Here is a 19,365-nt window from a genome sequence, read left to right as displayed (position 1 = left end):
TGGTTTCCCCAACCCCTTCCCCCATTTTCCAGCTAATCTGCTTGGACTGAAGTTGAAGGAGGCTGGATTTCCTGAACACAGCCTCACAAGTGCCCTGATGGGCATGGCTGGGGCTGCAGTAGGTAAGGCCTGGCGGGGCCCCAGATGGCAGCAGGGATGGGCTGCAAACATCCCTGCACAGTACACAGTTATCTATGACCCTGGCAAGCTGTGACCTTGGGCAAATGGCTTCTCTAGACCCCACCCTCCTCTCTGCAACCCACGTCTGTGGCCTTCTTGTAAGTGATGGGAAAATTGTAAGGACTGTGCTGTGGAGTTTTTTTTTTTTTTTTGAGACAGGGTTTCTCTGCATAGCCCTGGTTTTTCTGGGTCTCTCTTTGTAGACCAGGCTGGCCTTGAACTGACAGAGATCCTCCTACCTCTGCCTCCAGAGTGCTGGGATTAAATGCCTGGCTTGTACTAGCTAGCTTTATGTCAACTTAACACAAATTAAACTCATCTGATAGGAGGGACCCTCAAGTAAAAAAATGCCTCCAGGGGGCTGGAGAGATGGCTCAGTGGTTAAGAGCACTGACTGCTATTCCAGAGAACCCGGGTTCAATTCCCAGCACCCACATGGCAGTTTACAACTGTCTGAAGATTCAGTTCCAGGGGATCTGACACCTTCACACCAATGCACATAAAATAAAGTTAAATAAACCATAAAAAAAATAAAAAAAGAAAGAAAATGCCTCCATAAGATTGGGCTGTATATGGGCTGGAGAAATGGCTCAGTGATTAAGAGCACTGACTTTTCTTCCAAAGGTCCTGAGTTCAATTTCCAGCAACCACACAATGGCTCCCACCCATCTGTAATAAGATCTGGTGCCCTCTTCTGGCAGGCAGAACAGTGTATACATAATAAATAAATCTACAAAGAAAAAAATAGCTTATACACAAACCTATAGAGCATTTTCATTAATTAATGATTGATGAGGAAAGGCCCAGCCCATGGTGGGTGGTAACATCCCCAGGCTGATTGTCCTGGGTTCTGTAAGAAAGCAGGCTGAGCAAGCCATGGGGAGCAAGCCAGTAAGCAGCGCCCCTCTATGGCCTCTGCATCGGTTCCTGCCTCCGAGTTCCTGCCCTGCTTGGGTTTCTGTCCTGGCTTCCTTCAGTCATGGACTGTGAATAAACCCTTTCCTCCCCAGCTTGCTTTTGGCCATGGTGAATCATCCCAGTCATAGGAACCAAACTAAGACAAAGGTGCCTAGGAAGCCTTCAGCTGGGACCCAGGCACGTACAGGACAGAAATTTGGGATATTGTTCTGAGAGGTAAGTGCTAAGGTTGGCATGTGGGGTCATAGGAGACCCTGGCAGTTAGCCCAACTTTGCCCTCCCGAATGCTGGTGGGACACCTGCCTTCTTCTGCGGTGACCCTCCTTTTTACTGTCAGTGTCTGGGGTTCCAGCAGGATTGCCACAACTCCCGTGGTTGTATGCACATGGTCCAGGTTTAGCCAATCATGGTGGTTGTTTAATCCAAAATGAGTACCCGAGCTACTCCTGGCCTGTGGCTGGGAAGGTCAGGAAATAGGCAGTGTCTTCCTGGAGGCTTTGATGACTGGCAGAATAAAAGCCCCGACACACGCTTAACCTCCTCCTGGACCAATACAGAGGGTAGCAGAGCAAAATGAGATTGACCGGTAACTGACGGCATCACTTAAGCTGGATCTAGCCATACCTGAGACCCATATTAGGAGGGCTAGACCCAATCCATTCTTTTTTATTGCTGTTCTGAGGCAGGGTCTCAAGTATCCCAAACTGGCCTCCAACTTTGTAGCTAAAGATGACCTTGAACTTCCGATCCCTTCCTGGAGACTGAATCCAGAGCCAAGAACACACAACAAGCAAGGATTATGCCTGCTGAACCACAGCCCTAGCCTCTCAATATATTTTTTTTAAATCTTACTTTCCCCACAAGCCAGTTAAAATTACATTTCTCAGCCATGTATGGTAAGTAGCACATGCGTGTAATCCCAGTTCTTGGGAGGTCTGTATAGTTACATTGCTGAGATCCCATCCCAGTCAGTCTGAATCATAGAGTAAGATCCTGTATTAAACAAAAACAAGAATGGTGGTACAGCCTAGAATCCCAGCACTTTGGAGGTGGAGGCAGGAGGATTAAGTGTTTAAGGTGAGCCTTGGCTACATAGTAAATTTGAGGCCAGCCTGGACTACATGAGATTTTGTCTCAACACAAAAACCCAAAAAGAACAAACAGGCCGAAATGATGGCTCAGGGGCGAAGAACAGTGGCTGAGGACCTGGGTTCGATTCCCAGCACCCACGTGGTGGCTCATAACTGACTGTAACTCCAGTTTCGGGGGATCTGGTGCCATCTTCTGGTCTCAGTGGGCACTGCACACACATGGTGTGCTTATGGGTGTACACGTAGGTAAAACAAAATAAAGAGAAAATGTTTTAAAGATGCAAAGGAGGGGTAGGGACAGGGAAGAGGGAAGAGGAGAGGGAGGGGAAGAAGTAGAAGGAGGGGAGGTAGACTCAACCCAACCATTTGCAGCTTGAGAGTGACCCTGGCAGCCTGTGACCTTGGGCAAACGGCTGGTCGCGACCTCAGTCTCCTCTCTTGCAACCCGTGTCTGTGGTGGCCTTCTTGTAAGTGATGGGAAAACTGTAGGCAAAAATGCCTGGGATCTGGGAGGCACTCACCTGTGACCCACGCATGAAGTCCCACAGCCGGTCCACAGACTGGTGTCCACCTGCCTCCCCAGGCAGGCAGGACCATCGTCTGTCCTGACTGTGAAGATAAAGACTGGGTGCTACCTCCCTGCTTGGGGACCTGAGCTGACTCTGACCAAGCCTGGCCAAGCCTGTCATTTCCCACACTGAACCAGTGAGAAGGCTAGATCCGGAGGTGGGAAGTGGGGGATGGGCCAGGAAGGTCCTCCAGCCTTCAACAGTCTGGGAAGGCCTTTCTTCTGGTCTCACTTTCTTTTCTTTTCTTTTTTTTTTTTTTAAAAGATTTATTTATTTATTCTGTATACAACATTCCTTCCATATATGCTTACATGCCAGAAGAGGGCGCTAGATCTCATTATAGATGGTTGTGAGCCACCATGTGGTTGCTGGGAATTGAACTCAGGACCTCTGAAAGAGCAGTCAATGTTCTTAACCTCTGGAGATGGAGGCCATCTCTCCAGCCCTGGTCTCACTTTCTTGAAAGGGTCCCTGAACCTGCCCCGGGTCCTCAGGTGTTTTCTAAGACCGAGTCCCTGCACTAAAGGCAGGCCCACTTACTGGACTCTCTCTTACAAGAATTACCTCTTCCGACCTGGCACACCAACCCTGGTCCTCCCAGTTCTGTACCCCACGTGGCCCGCTGGTCTCCCCAGTTCTCTAAACCCCAGGTACGGTCAGTGTGAAGTAAATAAGCTCTTGTCCAGCTGCACTCACTAGGGTGAGAGCCCCTCCGGGGGGGGGGGGGACTAGGATTGGATGGGGGTTAAGGAGGATTGCAGACCACAAAGGGCAGCCAGGTTATAGGCAAGAAACCCTGCCAGTAAGCATTCCTGGCTGACTGCCCAGCAAGATGTCAGACGAATGGGCCCCAGCGCCACGTCTCCAATGATTAAGTGTGCTTTCTCTAAATCAACATTCCCATTTCGTAAGAAGTTCATGTTCTTTTGCCTGTAGGTGTGTACGCATGTGTGGGCGGATGTGTATAGATAGGCACATACGTGGAGGCTGGGGGCTAACTGGTTAACCTGGAGGGTCATTCCTTAGGCACTATTTTTGTTTTTGGTTTTTTTTCCCCCTCTTTTATTCTTTGTTCTTGGGGCCCCCCACCCAGCTCCCAAATAAATACATAGAGGCTTATTTTTCTTATAAGTGCTTGGCCTTAGCTTGGCTTTTCTTAAGTTAAATTATCCTGTCTATCTTTTGTCTCTGGGCTTTTACCTTTCTCTATTCCTGTATATATTTTCTTTCCTTCTTGTTCCGTGGCTGGCTGTGTGGCTGTGTGTGTGTGACTGTGTGTCTTTGTGTCTGGCTGTGTGTCTGTGTGACTGGCTGTGTGACTCTGTGGCTGTGCGGCTGTGTGTGTGGCTGTGTGTGTGGCTGTGTGTCTGACTGTGTGTCTGTATGTCTGGCTGTGTGTCTGGCTGTGTGTCTGTGTGACTGGCTGTGAGGCTGTGTGGCTGTGTGACTTGCCCCTGGTGTTCTCCTTTTCTCATTTCTAGATCCCTTCTCGCCCCAGGTTTCTCCTATTTGTTCTCTCTGCCAGCGAGCCCCACTTATCCTTTCTCCTACCTACCTATAGCAGGTAGGTAGGTAGCTCTTTATTAGACCAAGCAAAGATTTTAGACAGGCAAAGAAACCCATCTTAACAGAATTAAACAAATGTAACAAAAAGAATACAACACATCTTTGCATCATTAAACAAATATTTCACAGCATAAACAAATGTAACACATCTTAAAATAATATTCTACAACAAGGCACCCTCTATCCTTTTATTGTTGTTGCTTTTGTTTTTGTCTTTTTTTTTTTCAGACAGTATTTCTCTGTGGAGCCCAGGCTGTCTTGTAACTTGTCCTGTAGACTAGGCTGGCCTCGAACTCACAGAGGTTCACCTGCCTTTGCCTCCCAAGAGCTTGGATTAAAGGCTTGCGCCACTACCGCCGGCTGCCTACAGCCCTATCTTATGGGTGCATTTTCTCTCTCTCTCTCTCTCTTTTGAGACAGGGTTTCTCTGAAGCTTTGGAACCTGTCCTGGAACTCGCTCTTGTAGAACAGCCTGGCCTCGAACTCACAGAGATCCACCTACCTCTGCCTCCTGAGTGCTGGGATTAAATGCATGCGCCACCACCTGCTGGCTGGAAGCATTTTCTCAATTGAGGTTCCTACCTCTCAAATGAGTTACCCTGTGTCAAGCTGACATAAAACTAGGCAGCACAAAAACAAACAAAGCAAACAAACAAAAAAAGAAAAAGAAAAGAAAGGAAAGCCGGGATGGGGGAGGGGCTTCCTTGAGTTTCAGTTACCAAAGGAGTTGTCCCTACCCCACACAGACACTGCGGAGCCTGGTCTTGCACTACTTTTAGTGTATTTGGTTATTTATGTGTTTATTTATTATTGTTATTATGGGGCTCTGGGTGGGACCCAGGGTCTGGTACTGCACACTCTCTGCTACTGAGCCACAAACTGCCATGGTTGGTTTTTTCTTTTCCTTCTTTCTTTTTTCTTTTTTGAGACAGGGTTTCTCTGTGTAGCCCTGGTTGTTCTACAACTAGTTCTGTAGAACAGGCTGGCCTTGAACTCACAGAGACCCGCCTGCCTCTACCTCCCAAGTGCTGGAATTACAGGTGTGCACCACCACTGCCCGGTTTAGTTGGTTTGTTTGGTTTTTGTTTTAATGTTGCTGTAGGGTTGGCTTTGATGGCGGCTGGCCACAAGTTGGAATCTTGTGAGCAGGAAGCCGCAGTTGAAGAACTGTCCTGGTTGCCTGTGTGGATGCAGGAAGACCCACCCCCAGTGTGGGTAGCATCTTCTGGTAGCAGCCCAGACAAAAAAGGGAAGATTACCTGCTTCCTTCTCAACACCGAGTTCTCCTATCCTATTGCGGTGGCTTCATCTGCCTCTGCAGGTGTTGGGATTAAGGGCACGTGCCCAAGCACGCCATACCAGGCTCCTTTGTTGTTTAGACCAAATCTGTATCTTATTTAGTGTGTGTGTGTGTGTGTGTGTGTGTGTGGCTTGCCTGGCACTTGTGTAGAAATCAGTTGTCTCCTTCTACCATGGATGTTTCAGGGACTGAAGTCAGGTCATCAGGCTTGGCGGCAAGCTTCGTTACCGGTGTAGCCACCTCACATCCTCTCTCTCTCTCTTTTTTTCTTTTCTGTTTCTTTTTTTTTTTTAAATATTTGTTTTATTTTTTATGTATACAGTATTCTGTCTGTGTGTATGCCTGAAGGCCAGAAGAGGGCACCAGACCCCATTACAGATGGTTGTGAGCCACCAAGTGGTTTCTGGGAATTGAACTCAGGACCTTTGGAAGAGCAGGCAATGCTCTTAACCTCTGAGCCATCTCTCCAGCCCTTCTTTTCTGTTTCTTTTTTTTCTTTCTTTCTTCCTTCCTTCCTTCCTTCCTTCCTTTCTTTCTTTCTTTCTTTCTTTCTTTCTTTCTTTCTTTCTTTCTTATTTCTTCTTGATTCCTCTTTTCTTCTTTGAGACAGGGTCTCATGCATCCATCCCAGTATGGCTTTGAACTTATCAAACTCACTATGTATCTAAAGAATGACCTTGAAGTTCTGATCCTGCCTCCATCTCCCAAAGGCTGAGATGATAGGCATGCAAACCCATGCCTAGTTTATACAGTGCTGGGAATTGAACCCAGGGCCTGCTGCATTGTAGGCAGACAGTCTATTAACGTAGTCACATCCCCAGCTCTTTCTATTTTGATGGGGAGGTGAACACACATTAGAGGCAAGAACTATACTGCTGAGCTACAATCTCAAGCCACGGTGACCAAACGTTTATACGCTTGCCAGACACAAAATAATTTTCAGAAAAATAATTTGATAAGATAAGATATCTTTCCCAGCCCATACGTTCCAATTTTTGTTTGGACAATGGTCCCCGTGCCCATAAAAAGGAAAGGACAGCCGAGTCCTGTTCTCTCCCAGATGCTGCCAGTGGATTCCCAGCCAGGCTGTGGGCTGAGACTGGAATGCCTTCCAGCACAAACAGTGGGTTCTTTCGGAACCCAGAGCCAGTCTGGGTCTGGCGGATGCTGGCCTTCTGCCCACCAGATGAGTCGTTTCCTTCAGACAGGGCAAGTTGAGGGACGGAAGCCAATTCACATAGCAGGGGCATGGGTATTGTTCTGAGCAGGACTTCTACTGCCCAGCACCAGCAGGCTAGCCTTGGGCTGCACCTGCCCGGGGTTGCAGGTCTGCCTTGGGTAGAGAGGAGAAAACCAGGGGCCAGCAATTTCTAGGTGGTCACGGTCTTTCTGTTTTGGTGTTTGAGTCAGGGGCTCATGTAGCCCAGGCTGGTCACAAAGTTGGTGTGTAGCAGGAGATAAACTGACCTCCACTTCACAAGAACTGGGGTTGCAGATGTATACACCGTCGTACCTGGTTTATGTCATGCTGGGGATTGAACCCAGGGCTTCCTGCAAGTCCTCCTCCAACCAAGTTACATCCTCATTGCACTCAGCCTGTGGTGGTATTTAGAGAGAGGTAGGACCTCAACAGGGTCTGGGGTCCTCAAAGAGCCTTCTCCAGGCCTCACCTCCTCCCTGTCACTCCCACGCAGGCTGGCTCTCTGGTCCAAGAGGCCTCTTTGTAGTAGGTTGGTTTTTGCCTCCGGGATTTTACCTTTTGCTATTTCTGTATATCTTTTCTTTCCTTCTTATTCTGTGTCTGGCTGTGTTGCTGGCCCCTTCTTTTCTTGCTCCTTCATCCTTTTCTTCCAGATTTCTCCTCCTAATTATACTCTCTGCCTGGCAGCCCCGCCTATCCTTTCTCCTGCCTTGCTATTGACTGTTCAGCTCTTTATTAGACCAATCAGGTGTTTCAGACAAGCAAAGTAACACAGCTTCACAGAGTTTAAAAAATGCAATATAAAAGAATGCAATACATCTTTGCATCATTAAACAAATGTCTACAACATAAACAAATGTAACACATCTTCCACTAATATTCTACAACACCTCTTAGCAGATTGGGCACCTCTGCCCTGTAGGTCTACTCTAGCAAAATCCCCACAGAACCAAACTTCTGGGTTCCTAGCCTAGAACAGGTCTTCTGATGGATACCTCTGTCTGCCTGAGATATAAGGTGACCAGATCCACATTCCAGAGCCACCTGGGTAGATCTACCAACTTCTCACACACAGCCCTGTTAGTCCCCTGGACCTAACCTTCCGTCAGACAAAGGGAGCAAGGATCATGTAAAACATGAGCTCTGGGATGGGAAGGGATGGGATGCAGGCTGTCAGGGTTCAAATCCCGCCCAAGCTGGAAGGAAGCCTCATCGGTCCAGAGTACTTGCTACTTTTGCCGGGGACCGTGGTTTGGTTCCCAGCATCCATGTGAAGCAGCTCACAAATGCTGGTAACTCCTGCTCCAGATCTGACTCCCTCCTCTATCCGACTTCCTCTTCTGGCCTCGGAGGACTCTAGGATGTACAAGTACAAACACTCCCCTCTCTAACACACGCAAACACAAATTCTGTGTGTCCTCAAAAAAAGAACTTAACCTCCAGGATCAGGGCATAGTATTATCGACCTATAATCTCAGCAATTGGGAGGTTGAGAAAAGAGGAGTCGGACAGTCTGGGCTACATATCCAGATCATTTAAAAAACATCCGGCAGTTGGACATGGTGGCACATATGTTTGGTTCTAGTACTTGGGAGTAGAGGCAGGCAGATCTCTGTGAATCTGAGGTCAGCCTGGTCTACAGAGTGAGTTTCAGGACAGTCATAGTGGGACCCTGTGTCAAAAACAAACCAGGGCATCAGAAAAATAAAGAAGGGGGAGAAAGAGAGTCAAAATAGGTTAGTAAATAGGATTCTAAGTGTGAACACCCAGGGTATGGTGTTATGTTTAATGGTTTTATGATTTTTAAAAAACTATTTATTATTTATTATGAATAGTATTCTGCCTGTATGCATGTCTGCAGGCCAGAAGAGGGCGCCAGATTTCATTACAGATAAGTGTGAGCCATCATGTGGTTGCTGGGAATTGAGCTCAGGACCTCTGGAAGAGCAACCAGTGCTCTTAACCTCTGAACCATCTCTCCAGCCCCGACGTTTGTTTTGCTTTATTTTGTTTTGTTTTTGAGGATTTCTCCGTGTAACAGCTCTGGCTGTCCTGGAACTCCCTCTGTAGAACAGAGATCCACCTGCCTCTGCCTCTTGAATGTTGGGATTAGCACCCCCTGCCCCAGGCAGTAATTCTTTAGACGGGCTCAGAGAGGGGATGGGCACATAGAAGGTAGGCAGAAGAGTGAGTACCCAGCCCTTTCTGTGGCCCTGAACAGGGCTCAGATGGATACCATCCTTATTACCTTGACAAGTCAGGATGGGCAGCTGGATCCCCAAGGGAAGTTGGAGCCCCAAGAGCAGTTCCACCCTGGATGGGACCGAACACTATGCTGAACATCTTAGGTGCAGGTAGGTATTAGACTCTACCACCCACCTCACCTCATTGGCCACCTCAGCAAGGATGACACCTCATCCCTGTTTCCTGTCTGCTCTTCCTCTCTCTCCCCGGAAGTCCTGCCTATCCTCTCCTGCCTAGCTATTGGCCATTCAGCCCTTTATTAAACCAATCAGAAGGCGCCTTGGCAGGGACACATTTTTACAGTACACAAAAAATTACCCAGCATGTGTAGCTCTGACTGTCCTGGAACTTGCTCTGTAGACCAGGCTGACCTCGAACTCACAGAGATCTGCCTGAATACAAAAGGTGTGCCCAATCAACATCACTTGGCTGTGTTTCCCCTTTCTTAACAAACTGTTTTGATGTCTTTTCATTTTAAATTCTGTGTATATGGGGCTGGAGAGATGGCTCAGCGGTTAAGAGCACTGCCTGCTCTTCCAAAGGTCCTGAGTTCAATTCCCAGCAACCACATGGTGGCTCACAACCATCTGTAATGAGATCTGGTGCCCTCTTCTGGCCAGCAGGCATACATGCAGACAGAATACTGAGAATACTGGATACATAATAAATAAATAAATCCTTAAAAAAAATTCTGTGTATATGTGTGTGTGTGTGTGTCTATGAACATGAATACAAGTGTCCAAGGGAGGAAGCCTGTGGGACCTCCTCCAGACAGTCATGAGCTGCCTGAAATAGGATCCGGGGAGTAAGGGCACTACACGCTCTTAACCCTGAGCCATCTCCAGCTCCCAACCATCTTGATAACCATGTGTTGCTGTCCAATTCTTTGTCCTGGGACCAAGAACCTGGGAACTTCAACCTGTATCCTTGGCCTCCAGAAGACCCAGGGCAGAGGCAGGCTTGAGTCTCATATCCCAAAACCCTGCCAAAAGAGGGTTTTTGTGGGTCCTGGGAAGCCTCTTTTTTCTTTCTACAGCTCTGTAATCCTCAACACAGGTTGAGAAAAGCAACTTTATTGTTTGTGGAAAGGAGCAAGGTGGGGGAGGGGTGGCAAGTGGACAGGGAACCATTCTGAGGGCACAGTTGTCGGCTGTCCTCCTGCCTGGCCAGGAAGGGTGGGTCTGATGAAACTGTATCCACTGCCCATCTTCATCGGAGAGGGATTTACACAGAGGCCTCCATGTCCCCACCTTCCCAGGTCCCCAGCCCTAGCCGTCCCTTTTCTCCAGGGACCCCCATGGCCTGCCCTGGACTCTAGGTGGGGACCAGCTCTGTCACCCAGTCTCCAGGCCACATCTTGTGGTCAATACCTTGCTGGTCAGCCTGTACAGACAGGCCTGAGACTGACTTTGCGTCCTCCGTAGGGCAGGTCAGGAGGGGGCCTGGCTTCTGGACAGAGCAGGTGTGGAAGGCCGGGGCTCGCATGGATCTGACACTGTTGATACCTTTCCTGGTGTTGCTGCTGCTGTTACTGTAGGCCTCTGGGATGGAAAGCCCTGGGGGAGGGTCAGAAGGGACACATTCCCCCGTTAGTCTCAGGTCCATTATCAACAGAACCATATTAACCCTCTGGGACCCTGGGGTGCCAGCTGGAATGGTCCCTGGCACCCACTTCCCCACTCCTAGTGACCTAAAAGACACCTGGGTCTCATACTCTCCCCAGTCAACACAGCCCTTGTTAAACTTGGGCCTCTGGAGGTGCTGGGAGCCTTGGAAGCAGGGTGGGAAGCTGGGGTCACATGGAGGTGCCTACCTGTATCTGGCAGAGGTCGATTAGGATGCGAACACCTGCCATGCACCACAGCTCACCCAGAAGAGAGACAAAGACACCAAGGAGGTCCAGCCATCGGCCCACAGTTATCAACAAAATGAAGAGGCCACTCATGCGCACCAGTACCGTCTGGACCTGGCCCTGGAGGCTGAAGTGATGCTGCCGCTGCTCCTCTGTGAAATATATTTGCCACTGTCTCAGACAGCACCCTGTGGAGGTCAGCTGGGGCCAGCCTGTCCCACTTCTCAACCGCCTTCCCCAGGGACAGTATCACCTTCCCCGACTGCCTTTCTGCACCCCAGCTCCCCTCTCTGGGCACCCACAAGACTTATTAATCACCCTTAAGTCTCTCTCTGGTCGAGTACAGAGCCCCTTGCCAGCTGATGGCAAGAACCTAAGATTCTCCTCTTCTGCCCGTGAGTCTGGTTCACCCGCAGCCCGGTCCACTTCTGCCTGGCACACGCCCCACTCTCTTGCCCCCCACCCCCTGGTTCCCCTCACCTCCCCCTCCTGCTGAAGTTCATTCATGGGGCTCTTCTGTTCTTGAATAAGTTCTACTGACCCGCTAAAGTGACCTAAACACGTCAATAAGATGACACTATTCTTCTGCTGAGAATGCTCCCAGGGCTTCCTATGGCTTTTAGAGTAGAATTTGAATCCAAGCCTTGTCTTTCGAGGTCAGGCTTGATTCTGCTCAAGTCCACTTCCCCATCCTCAGCCAGTCTCTGACCCATGCTCCCCTTACTTACAGAGTCAGGCATCCTGGCTTCTCATTTTGCACATGGAGCCTGCCAAGCTTAGCCTATCCCCTCAGGGTCTTTACACTTGCTGTTCCTATTGCCTGGACTACCCTTCCTGGCTCTGCCACGTCCAACCAATTCCCATCTGCAGCCAGGAGGTTCTTCCTAGAGGTCAGACCTGACGGGCCATTCTCTCCTGTTTAGGACCCTGGCCAGCCAAGCTGGACCAGGTTTTTCTTTCTTTTTCTTTTTTGGTTTTTCAAGACAGGGTTTCTCTGTAGCTTTGGAGCCTGTCCTGGAACTCGCTCTGTAGACCAGGCTGGCCTCGAACTTATGAGATCTGCCTGCCTCTGCCTCTCGAGTGCTGGGATTAAAGGCTTGCACCCACCACTGCCCTGCTGGACCAGGCCATTTTGAAGTTGGCCAGCCTTGCCCCAATCCCTGTTGCCCTTGGGGTAACAGCCCTGAGCCACTCAGTGTTCCTGCATGGCCTTGCCCTTGCTCTGTGCTTTGGCAGGTATTTCTCCTGCCCATAATCCCCTTCACCTTACCACTAGATCAGCCCAGGTCCCAGCTCTTTAGAGTTCCTATGTCCCGACACTACCTTGAGCAGCCTACAGTACACCCACAGTAAAGTACAAGTCCCATCCCTGGACAGGGTGGCAGGGATGGCAAGGGGAGTGTGGCCAATGGAAAGAACCCCAGCCCGGAGGCTCTCACCCTGCATGTAGATGACCAGCAGTGTATAGCAAATGGTGAGTGGCGTCCAAAAGCGCACGGCCTCTGATGTGCTCAGGAAGTCCTGGTTGATGAGGGCCACAGCTGCCAGGTCACTCACAGCAAAGGCCACTGCCAGAGTGCGACCCAGGAGCCTGGGCAGGCCATGCTGGCCAGTCAGCAGGCCCAAGCAGACCCCGCAGTAGCGCTGGCTAGTGTGCAGCTCATAGAGGCTACAGACGTGTCGACGGAAGTGCCGGGCACCCAAGCCGAGCAGCGCAGCCAGCCCCAGGCTCAGCAGCAGGTTCAGGGTGCGGTGTGGGGCGCCTTCCTGTAGGAAGCTCAGGCCACAGGTCAGCCCACAGCCCAGCGAGAATTGACACACCAAGAAGAGCTGGAGCCGCTCCTTGTCCCCCGAGCCCTGCAGGGGAAAAGAGTCCAGGTTAGGCTGCACTGGGGAAGACCGGCACCTGGGTTTCTCTTGCCCATCTGTGGCTGGAGAGTGATGGCGCAGGGCCTTGAAGACCTGATTTCACACTTTACTCCCTGGTGACTATAGATCACAGAGAAACCATGTGCTCCCTTGAGCCTCAGTTTCCCCACTGTGGAGATCAGGTCAGGACAGCTGTCAGGACAATATGGGCCAAACCCCACAAGGTACCTAGCCAGTGCAACACAGGACTTTTTATTTTATTTTATTTTTGAGACCAGAAGGTATCATGTGTTCCAAGTGGCCTCAAACCCAATAGTCAAGGATGACCCTGAACAACTCATCCTCCTGCCTCCTCCTCTCTCAAGTGCTGGGAGTACAGGATTGAGCCACCATGCCTGGGTTTACACAGAGGGGGATCAAACCCAGGGCTTAGTGCACACTAGGCAAGCACTCTACCAACTGGACCACATTGCTAGCTCACAGAACTGACATTTACGGGGTGGGGGGTAGGGAATAGAGATCCATGGAGATGTGACTTTGGCAATCCAAACTCCAGGTGACAAACTACAATCTCTGGTCTCCACCTGAAGGAAAAGAGCCCTACTTTCCAATGCAGAGGAAGAAAGTGGCCCAGACTGGCCCCAACCTGCAGTCTCACCTTGCCCAGCGACAGCACTGTGGACACAGCCCGGAGGGAGAACTCCAGTACCACGAGGGCGGCCACCCGGGCCCCCACCACGGTCAGGAACAGGGTCAGACCGGCCAGGTGCACTGTCTCCAGGGAGGCCCACTGCGCTCGCAGCCGCTGCTTATGGGTCTGCCGCTGGGGGTCACTGTGGGGGCAGAATGGGGTGCGGGCTGGGAGGCGGGATCACAGTGTCCGGTCCTGGGAGGGATGCCAGGGTCCCAGACCCACTCTTAGCGGAAGCCAGATTCCGCGCAGGGACCAACTGCCTGGGTAGGGCTGGGTGGCACCGACGTGGGCACTCACTTGACACAGGCCACGAAGAAGTAAGCTTTCAGGAGACTGTTGAGAACCGAGACTCCGAGGGCCCCGATTAGGCCTGAGCCGGACGAAGGAGAGGTTGAGGGGGGCGTTAGGATCGTAGGGGAGGTGGCAGGGTTAGCGCACGGGGCAGCCAGGTGCGGAGCCGCCCCCCACCACACGTGGGTGGTGGGGCCCACCCTGCACCCCGCCCACCCGAGGAGGGCGGAGCCCAATGCGCATCTAGGAGGCGCTCACCTTGCAGGAGGCTGTCGAAGAGACTGAAACCCCACTCAAAGGAAGGGAGGCCGGGGAGCCAGGAGGAGAGGGAAGGGAGGGAGAACATGGCAGCCTCCAGGAATCCAGCCCCAGCCTCGGGCCGGGTCTGTGCTGGGACAGACCCAGTGACATCACCGGTCAAAGGTGTCTCTACAGGACAGGGGAGGGACTAGGACAGGGTCAAAGACCTGGGGGCGGGGCAGGCGAGTCAGAAGCCCTAGACCGTCCAGCCCGCGGAAATCAAGGGGGTGTTGTCCGCCCGCTGCCGCCTTCTCTTTTAGGCCTGAAGGGCAAAGAAGTTAACTCTAGTGCTGTCTGTCCCCGCTAGACCGCCAAGCTCACCACGCCTTCCGAAAGTCCCTCCGCTCACCTGGCCTTCCCAGACTCAGGTGTGACCCGCACTCCACCCAAGTTCCCAAAGCACAGGGTCTTCCGCACAGCCTCTGTGGCCCCCTCTGAGATCTAGAAGTCTAACTTCTATAGGCCTCAGGGGAAGAGGAGTTTGGACTCCTCTGAAGACTCAGGTAGAATGCCGCCTGCCTCTGGGACATACTGTTCCTCTTGGGTCCACTAGGCGGCAGGCCTCACCTGGGCAGGTGGTGGCTGGTTTCTGGGGCCTTCCTAGAAAGGGCTTGAGAGCTGAGAGTTTGGGAATCAGGGTCAGGGAAGCAGAAGGGAGTCGCGGAAGTACACAAAATAGAAAACTTTATTGGAGTGTCCGTCTAGAGCGGTTTTTCGCACTTGGGATGTGGTTGGGGAAGGTGTTTGGAGCTGCCTGGCCGAGGAGTTGGTTACTGGGGGGCTTACCAATACACCTGTCTCAACAGTCCCCTGGAGTGTGGTTGCAGTCCAGAGAAAGGGCCCAGAGTCTGTCGCTGACCCGGCTGTGGCACTGCCCAGTGACTTTCGTGGGCAGGCACCCTCTTATCTGAGCCCCCATCTCCTGAGCTCCCTCTGGTTGTACACAAATGTGAAGCCCTCAATAAAAGTCTGAACCCAGGGATGCTCCCAGACTCGTGCTGAAGTCCTAACCCCAGTCTCTCAGGAGGTGACAGTGGTAGCTACCTCTAATTTAACATGCAGTCCCTGTGCCTGCCCTATCCAATATGACTGTGTTTCCCTGTCTCTTCTCCCCATCCCTGACCCTCTGCCTCTCCCTTTCCTTATCCCTCTTTCTCTCCCCCACTCTGCTCTTCTCTCTGTTCCCCCCCCCCCCCCCCGCTTCCTCTCTCCTCTCTCTGGGTCTCACGTAGCCCAGCCTGACCTCAAACTCACCATGGAGCTGAGAATGAACTTGCACCCGATCCTCCTGGCTCTACCTGTGTGTGCAGCGCTGAGATCACAGGCATGTGCCATCAGGCCCAGTTTATTCGGTGCTGGGGATGGAACCCAGGGCTTTTGTGAGTACCGGCCAGGCAGACTGCTGGCTGATCTGTCCCCAGCCTGACTGGGAGGAAGCTGCCCAGCTCAGAGTCAGGGACAGAGGCCTCTGGAGAAGTAAGCCCTGAGCTAAGGGTGTCGATCACGTAACTAATATGCCCAGACCCTGGTTTCACCACAGTACAAATAGCAGAAATAAATGCTAACACTGCCAGTACCTTCTTGGGCTTCCAGGCTTCTCAAAGTAAGAAAACATGTTTTTGTTGTTCAAGCTGCCAAGGCTTTGGGACTTTGTTCCTTAACTGGCCTTGACCAGCTAGAGTCTGGGGACCCCAAGGCCTCCCTCGGGGCTCAACCATTAGTCTCCCTCACGTGCCGTGGCTTCTGAGGGATCTGCGGCCCAACGGTCCTTACAGTTCCCTTGCTGAGAGCGGAGGATTGGGGTGGGCAGACTCAAACCACAGTCCTGTGTCTGCCCCCACAAAGCCGTGTGGCTCCAGCCAGAGTGGTGTCTCAGTTTCCTTGTGCTCAGAAAGGATTGTGTGGTCCCACGCGGCTGGAGGACGGAGGAGCCGGTGTCACTGAGTGGCTCTGTTCACGGGCACCTTTTATGCGGGTGCTACTATGGCAATATGCCAGAGCATGGTAACCCAGAGGAGAGGAAAGGGTGAAGAGGCAGTGACTTGGGGTGAACTAGTCCTGGGGCTCCGGTCGATCACAGTTGTCCACAACCCCGACTCACTCCCCCGATCTGGGCCTGACTCAAGCTGGCTCGGGGCAGCCAGTTCTACTGAAGCCGACCATCGCTTCCACCAAATGCCGGGCTTGGTGGTAGGATGAGGGACAAGGCTAGGTGCCCTGGTGCTGGGTCCTTGTGGCCAGCTTCCGCAGCTCATCCCAGAAGAACATGCTAAGGATGGTGTGGGGGCCCAGGCGCAGATAGGCAAGGCCTAGGCCCTTGTAGAGTGCTAGGGGCCCCTCCTGCTGGCAGATCTTCACTAGGCAGTCAGCGAGGCCCCCATACAGCTGACCCTGGGGATAAACATAGGGTGAGGGTCACCTCAAGAGTTGAGAGGTCCCAGGTGACACAAACAAGGGTGTCCAGCGGTGGGATCAGAAGGAACACCCAGTCCTACGACCTGGGCGTATTATACATTGCTGTGTTAGCAGGGCCCTCGTCCCTCAGGCAGACAGCCTCCTGCAGGGCTGCAGCTTGGAGAGCCCACTCGGTCATCTTTGTCCTGACACTTCCCACAGGCATTAGCACAGGAAGGCCATGATTCTGATCCCGCCCCTCCCGCTGACCCTCTCGGTAGCCTCCACTTGACCTCTCTGAGCTGATTTCCTCATCAGGAAATAGAATAAGATCCAGTCAGAGGACTTAGGACATGCATGCTACCGTGTTGTGAATATGGTGTGTGTGTGTGTGTCCCATCGCCCCACAGCCTACATTTCCTTGTCCCCTGCTCACCCTGCCAGCTCTGTCCACCGGTTGGTTGTATAGTCGAGTGCTGACCACGTCGAAGGGAGCCATGACTGCAGCCACAGCTACACTGCTAACCATGCCTCCAGCCAGGGCCACCAGCCAGCTGTCCTCCAGAAACCACTGTGGGGATGGATCAGGCTGTTGACCCCGCCCACTGCCCCTCCGCTCACCCGTGCTGGGCTCTCCCTGCCCCAAGCCCACCAGGGCTGGATGGCTTTGGGTAGGTGAGCAAATCAGACCTCTCCAGCCATTCCCAGCCCCCAACACCAACCCTGTGTCCCTCCATGGTTTCAGGGTTCACTGATGACCCCCAGCTCCTGTTGGACAGAAGGGCTAGGACACAACTATAGTGGCAGAGCCAACAACTTTATTTTCCTCCTCCCTTCCCTATCTCCTCCTCCCTCCTCCCCCGCCTCTGTTTCTGTTTGTTGAGACAGGTCTTGCTATGCAGCAGGCTGTGCTCCAATTGCAATCCTCCTGCCTCCACCTTCTAAGTGCTGAGATTACAGCTCAGAAACATTGTTCTTAGCTGTGACTCCCCTCTCCTTCCTCCATCTCTCACCTCCCTCCCATGACTTCTCTCTTCCTTCTGTCTCCCCCTCCTTCTCTCCTTCCTCCCTTCCCCTGTCTTCCTCTCTTTTGACAGGGTCTCATGTAAGTAGCCTAGACTGACTTTAAACCCTGAGTAGCTGAGGACCACCTTAAGATTCTTGATCCCCTCCCTCAACACTCCAAGTCTTAGGAAATGGAAATGTGTCTTACCACGTTCAGCAAGACCAGGCTTTATTCTAGACCCCATCTGTCACCACCCGTGTGTGTGAAAGAGGCACGGGCCCTCCCACTCCCTGTCTGGACAGCGTCCCCAGCCCCTTACCTGTTGCTCCTGTACCCAAGCCTTAGCGGATGCAAAGGTGGCCAGCTGGGCAGCTGAGCCCACAGTGACTCGGGGCACAGCCCCGCCCACACCCCGCCACAGCCCCAGTAGGCCCTGCTGGCGCCAGATGGTCTCCAAGGCACCCAGGACGCTCTGCAGGGAAGAAAGGGTGTGGGTCATTAGAGAGCCGCAGTCCTGCACAGCCTGGAGCCCAGGGTTCTGGGGAGATGTTTTACCTGATGCTGGTGCTGATGCCCCACGGCCATAGCAGTCACTGTCTGGGCCTGCAGCTGGGTCTTGACCTGGGAGTCCAGAGCAGATGGGGGGGAGGGGCTTTAGGGTAGAGACTGGGAAATGAGCTGGGCACGGTTGAGCCCCTCTCCTGTATGGTATCCCTCAGTTCACACCTGAAGCTTGGGGGCTGTCTCAGTAGGTTCGAGTTCACTTATTTATTTTGGTTCTCTTTTGAGAGGGTTTCTCCGTGTAACCCTGGCTGTTCTGGAACTCACTCTGAAGACCAGGCTGGCCTCGAACTCACAGAGATCCACCTGCCTCTGCCTCCCGAGTGTTAGGATTAAAGGCATGTTCTAACACCACTGGCTTCAAGCTTCTTCAGTAGCTCTTTGGGCCTCTGTCCTACCCCTCTCTCAAGGACAGAGTAGTACTTCAGTGGCCAGATCAGGACGTAACAGCTCACACTCAGCTGAAGCTTTTACTCCTACCATATGCCAGGCTATGCAGAACTAATCACAAGCAAATGACTAGGGTCTACCTCCTCCATAGCCTGCTCCGTCTCCTGGCTAAGACCAGTGGGCATGGGCCCCAAAAGAGCAAGGGTTGTCTGAGCAAGGGCAGATTCCAGATATGAGCCTGATAGTCCTATGAAACAATCTCCTCCCAGCCTGCCCCGCCCAACCCAGGGCCACAGAGAACTCACCAGGTAAGCAGGACTTCCCACAAAGGCTCCCAGTGCCCCAGCCACAGCACCTGCGACCACAGTCCCCCCTGGTTGCTGGGTGAAGCCAGCCTGGCATGCCAGGTTATAGCAGTAGAAGCGGACACCATTCATGAGGCCCTGGTAGAGAAGGCCAGCCGTCAGCCCCTTCTGCAGGCCCCAAAGGCCATCTGCCCGGGCAATGGCTGCAGCAGAAGACACAAGGCCCTGGTAGGGCCGCGGGTAAGTGCCCGGGGCCTGCAGTTCCCCCTGCAGTTGTAGACGAGTCTTTACCACTTCCAAGGGATTGGTGAACACGCACGCCAGGCAGCAGGCTGAGGCACCTAGCACCAGGTCCACAGTTGGGGTCACCATATCCCCTGCATCCGTGGCAGGAGCCATCTGTGCTTGGATCAGCCAAAACACAGGCCATAGGTGGCCGTGTCTAGGCTGTCTGCACCCATGAGTGGCCGCAGGCCTGGGGACCGAGGGGGCCCAGTGCCATGTCTAGAGGACAGATCTTGTCGGTGACTGGAGGCCCGTGGTGTGTCTTGGAACTCCACCTGTTGTTCAGCACACTGGGGCTGTGGGAGTCTGGCCACACCTCCTCTGGCTCGGGCCAATCCCAGCTGCTGCT

The 19,365-nt window shown here is 52.5% G+C and overlaps 2 protein-coding genes across 4 annotated transcripts; both read right to left on the bottom strand.

Annotated features, from left to right (window-relative positions):
* Positions 1-10,126: 10,126 nt before the first annotated feature.
* Tmem82 (transmembrane protein 82) lies at positions 10,127-14,323 on the bottom strand. Its single transcript, XM_048426644.3, has 6 exons — positions 14,034-14,323; positions 13,782-13,854; positions 13,449-13,623; positions 12,361-12,778; positions 10,883-11,073; positions 10,127-10,625 (listed from the first exon to the last, which is right to left on the bottom strand). Exons 1-6 carry the CDS (start codon positions 14,119-14,121, stop codon positions 10,500-10,502), a joined length of 1,071 nt encoding a protein of 356 aa, XP_048282601.3. The 5' UTR covers positions 14,122-14,323; the 3' UTR covers positions 10,127-10,499.
* Positions 14,324-14,742: 419 nt separating this feature from the next.
* On the bottom strand, positions 14,743-19,312 carry Slc25a34 (solute carrier family 25 member 34). Of its 3 annotated transcripts, none has more exons than XM_085690322.2 (6): positions 19,005-19,312; positions 18,732-18,905; positions 18,031-18,096; positions 17,795-17,947; positions 16,906-17,040; positions 14,743-16,466 (listed from the first exon to the last, which is right to left on the bottom strand). In XM_085690322.2, the coding sequence occupies exons 1-6, from the start codon at positions 19,128-19,130 to the stop codon at positions 16,284-16,286; spliced, it is 837 nt and encodes a 278-aa protein (XP_085546448.2). In that variant the 5' UTR covers positions 19,131-19,312; the 3' UTR covers positions 14,743-16,283. The 3 variants fall into 3 exon arrangements, with proteins under 3 accessions (XP_085546448.2, XP_087763059.1, XP_048282603.3); XM_087906933.1 differs by having other exon boundaries at positions 18,732-18,869; positions 19,023-19,312; XM_048426646.3 differs by having other exon boundaries at positions 18,732-19,311.
* Between the last annotated feature and the right edge of the window lie 53 nt (positions 19,313-19,365).

Source organism: Myodes glareolus, chromosome 6 (assembly GCF_982192425.1).
Source record: "Myodes glareolus chromosome 6, mMyoGla1.1, whole genome shotgun sequence".
NCBI classification, from domain to species: Eukaryota; Metazoa; Chordata; class Mammalia; order Rodentia; family Cricetidae; genus Myodes; species Myodes glareolus.
The sequence above is the reverse complement of the archived record's forward strand: the minus strand, read 5'-3'. Positions and strand labels throughout refer to the sequence as shown.

Bases quoted from the DNA above. Each gene is read 5' to 3' on its own strand.
- Tmem82 (XM_048426644.3), bottom strand. From the start codon at position 14,121: ATGTTCTCCCTCCCTTCCCTCTCCTCCTGGCTCCCCGGCCTCCCTTCC. The intron at 11,074-12,360 runs GTGAGAGCCTCC...TATATTTCACAG, and splicing joins GCTGGTCATCTACATGCAGG to AGGAGCAGCGGCAGCATCAC. The intron at 10,626-10,882 runs GTAGGCACCTCC...ACCCTCCCCCAG, and splicing joins TCGACCTCTGCCAGATACAG to GGCTTTCCATCCCAGAGGCC.
- Slc25a34 (XM_048426646.3), bottom strand. From the start codon at position 19,130: ATGGCTCCTGCCACGGATGCAGGGGATATGGTGACCCCAACTGTGGAC. The intron at 18,097-18,731 runs GTGAGTTCTCTG...CTGGACTCCCAG, and splicing joins TGGGAAGTCCTGCTTACCTG to GTCAAGACCCAGCTGCAGGC. The intron at 17,041-17,794 runs GTAAGGGGCTGG...CCATCCCCACAG, and splicing joins CTTGGGTACAGGAGCAACAG to TGGTTTCTGGAGGACAGCTG.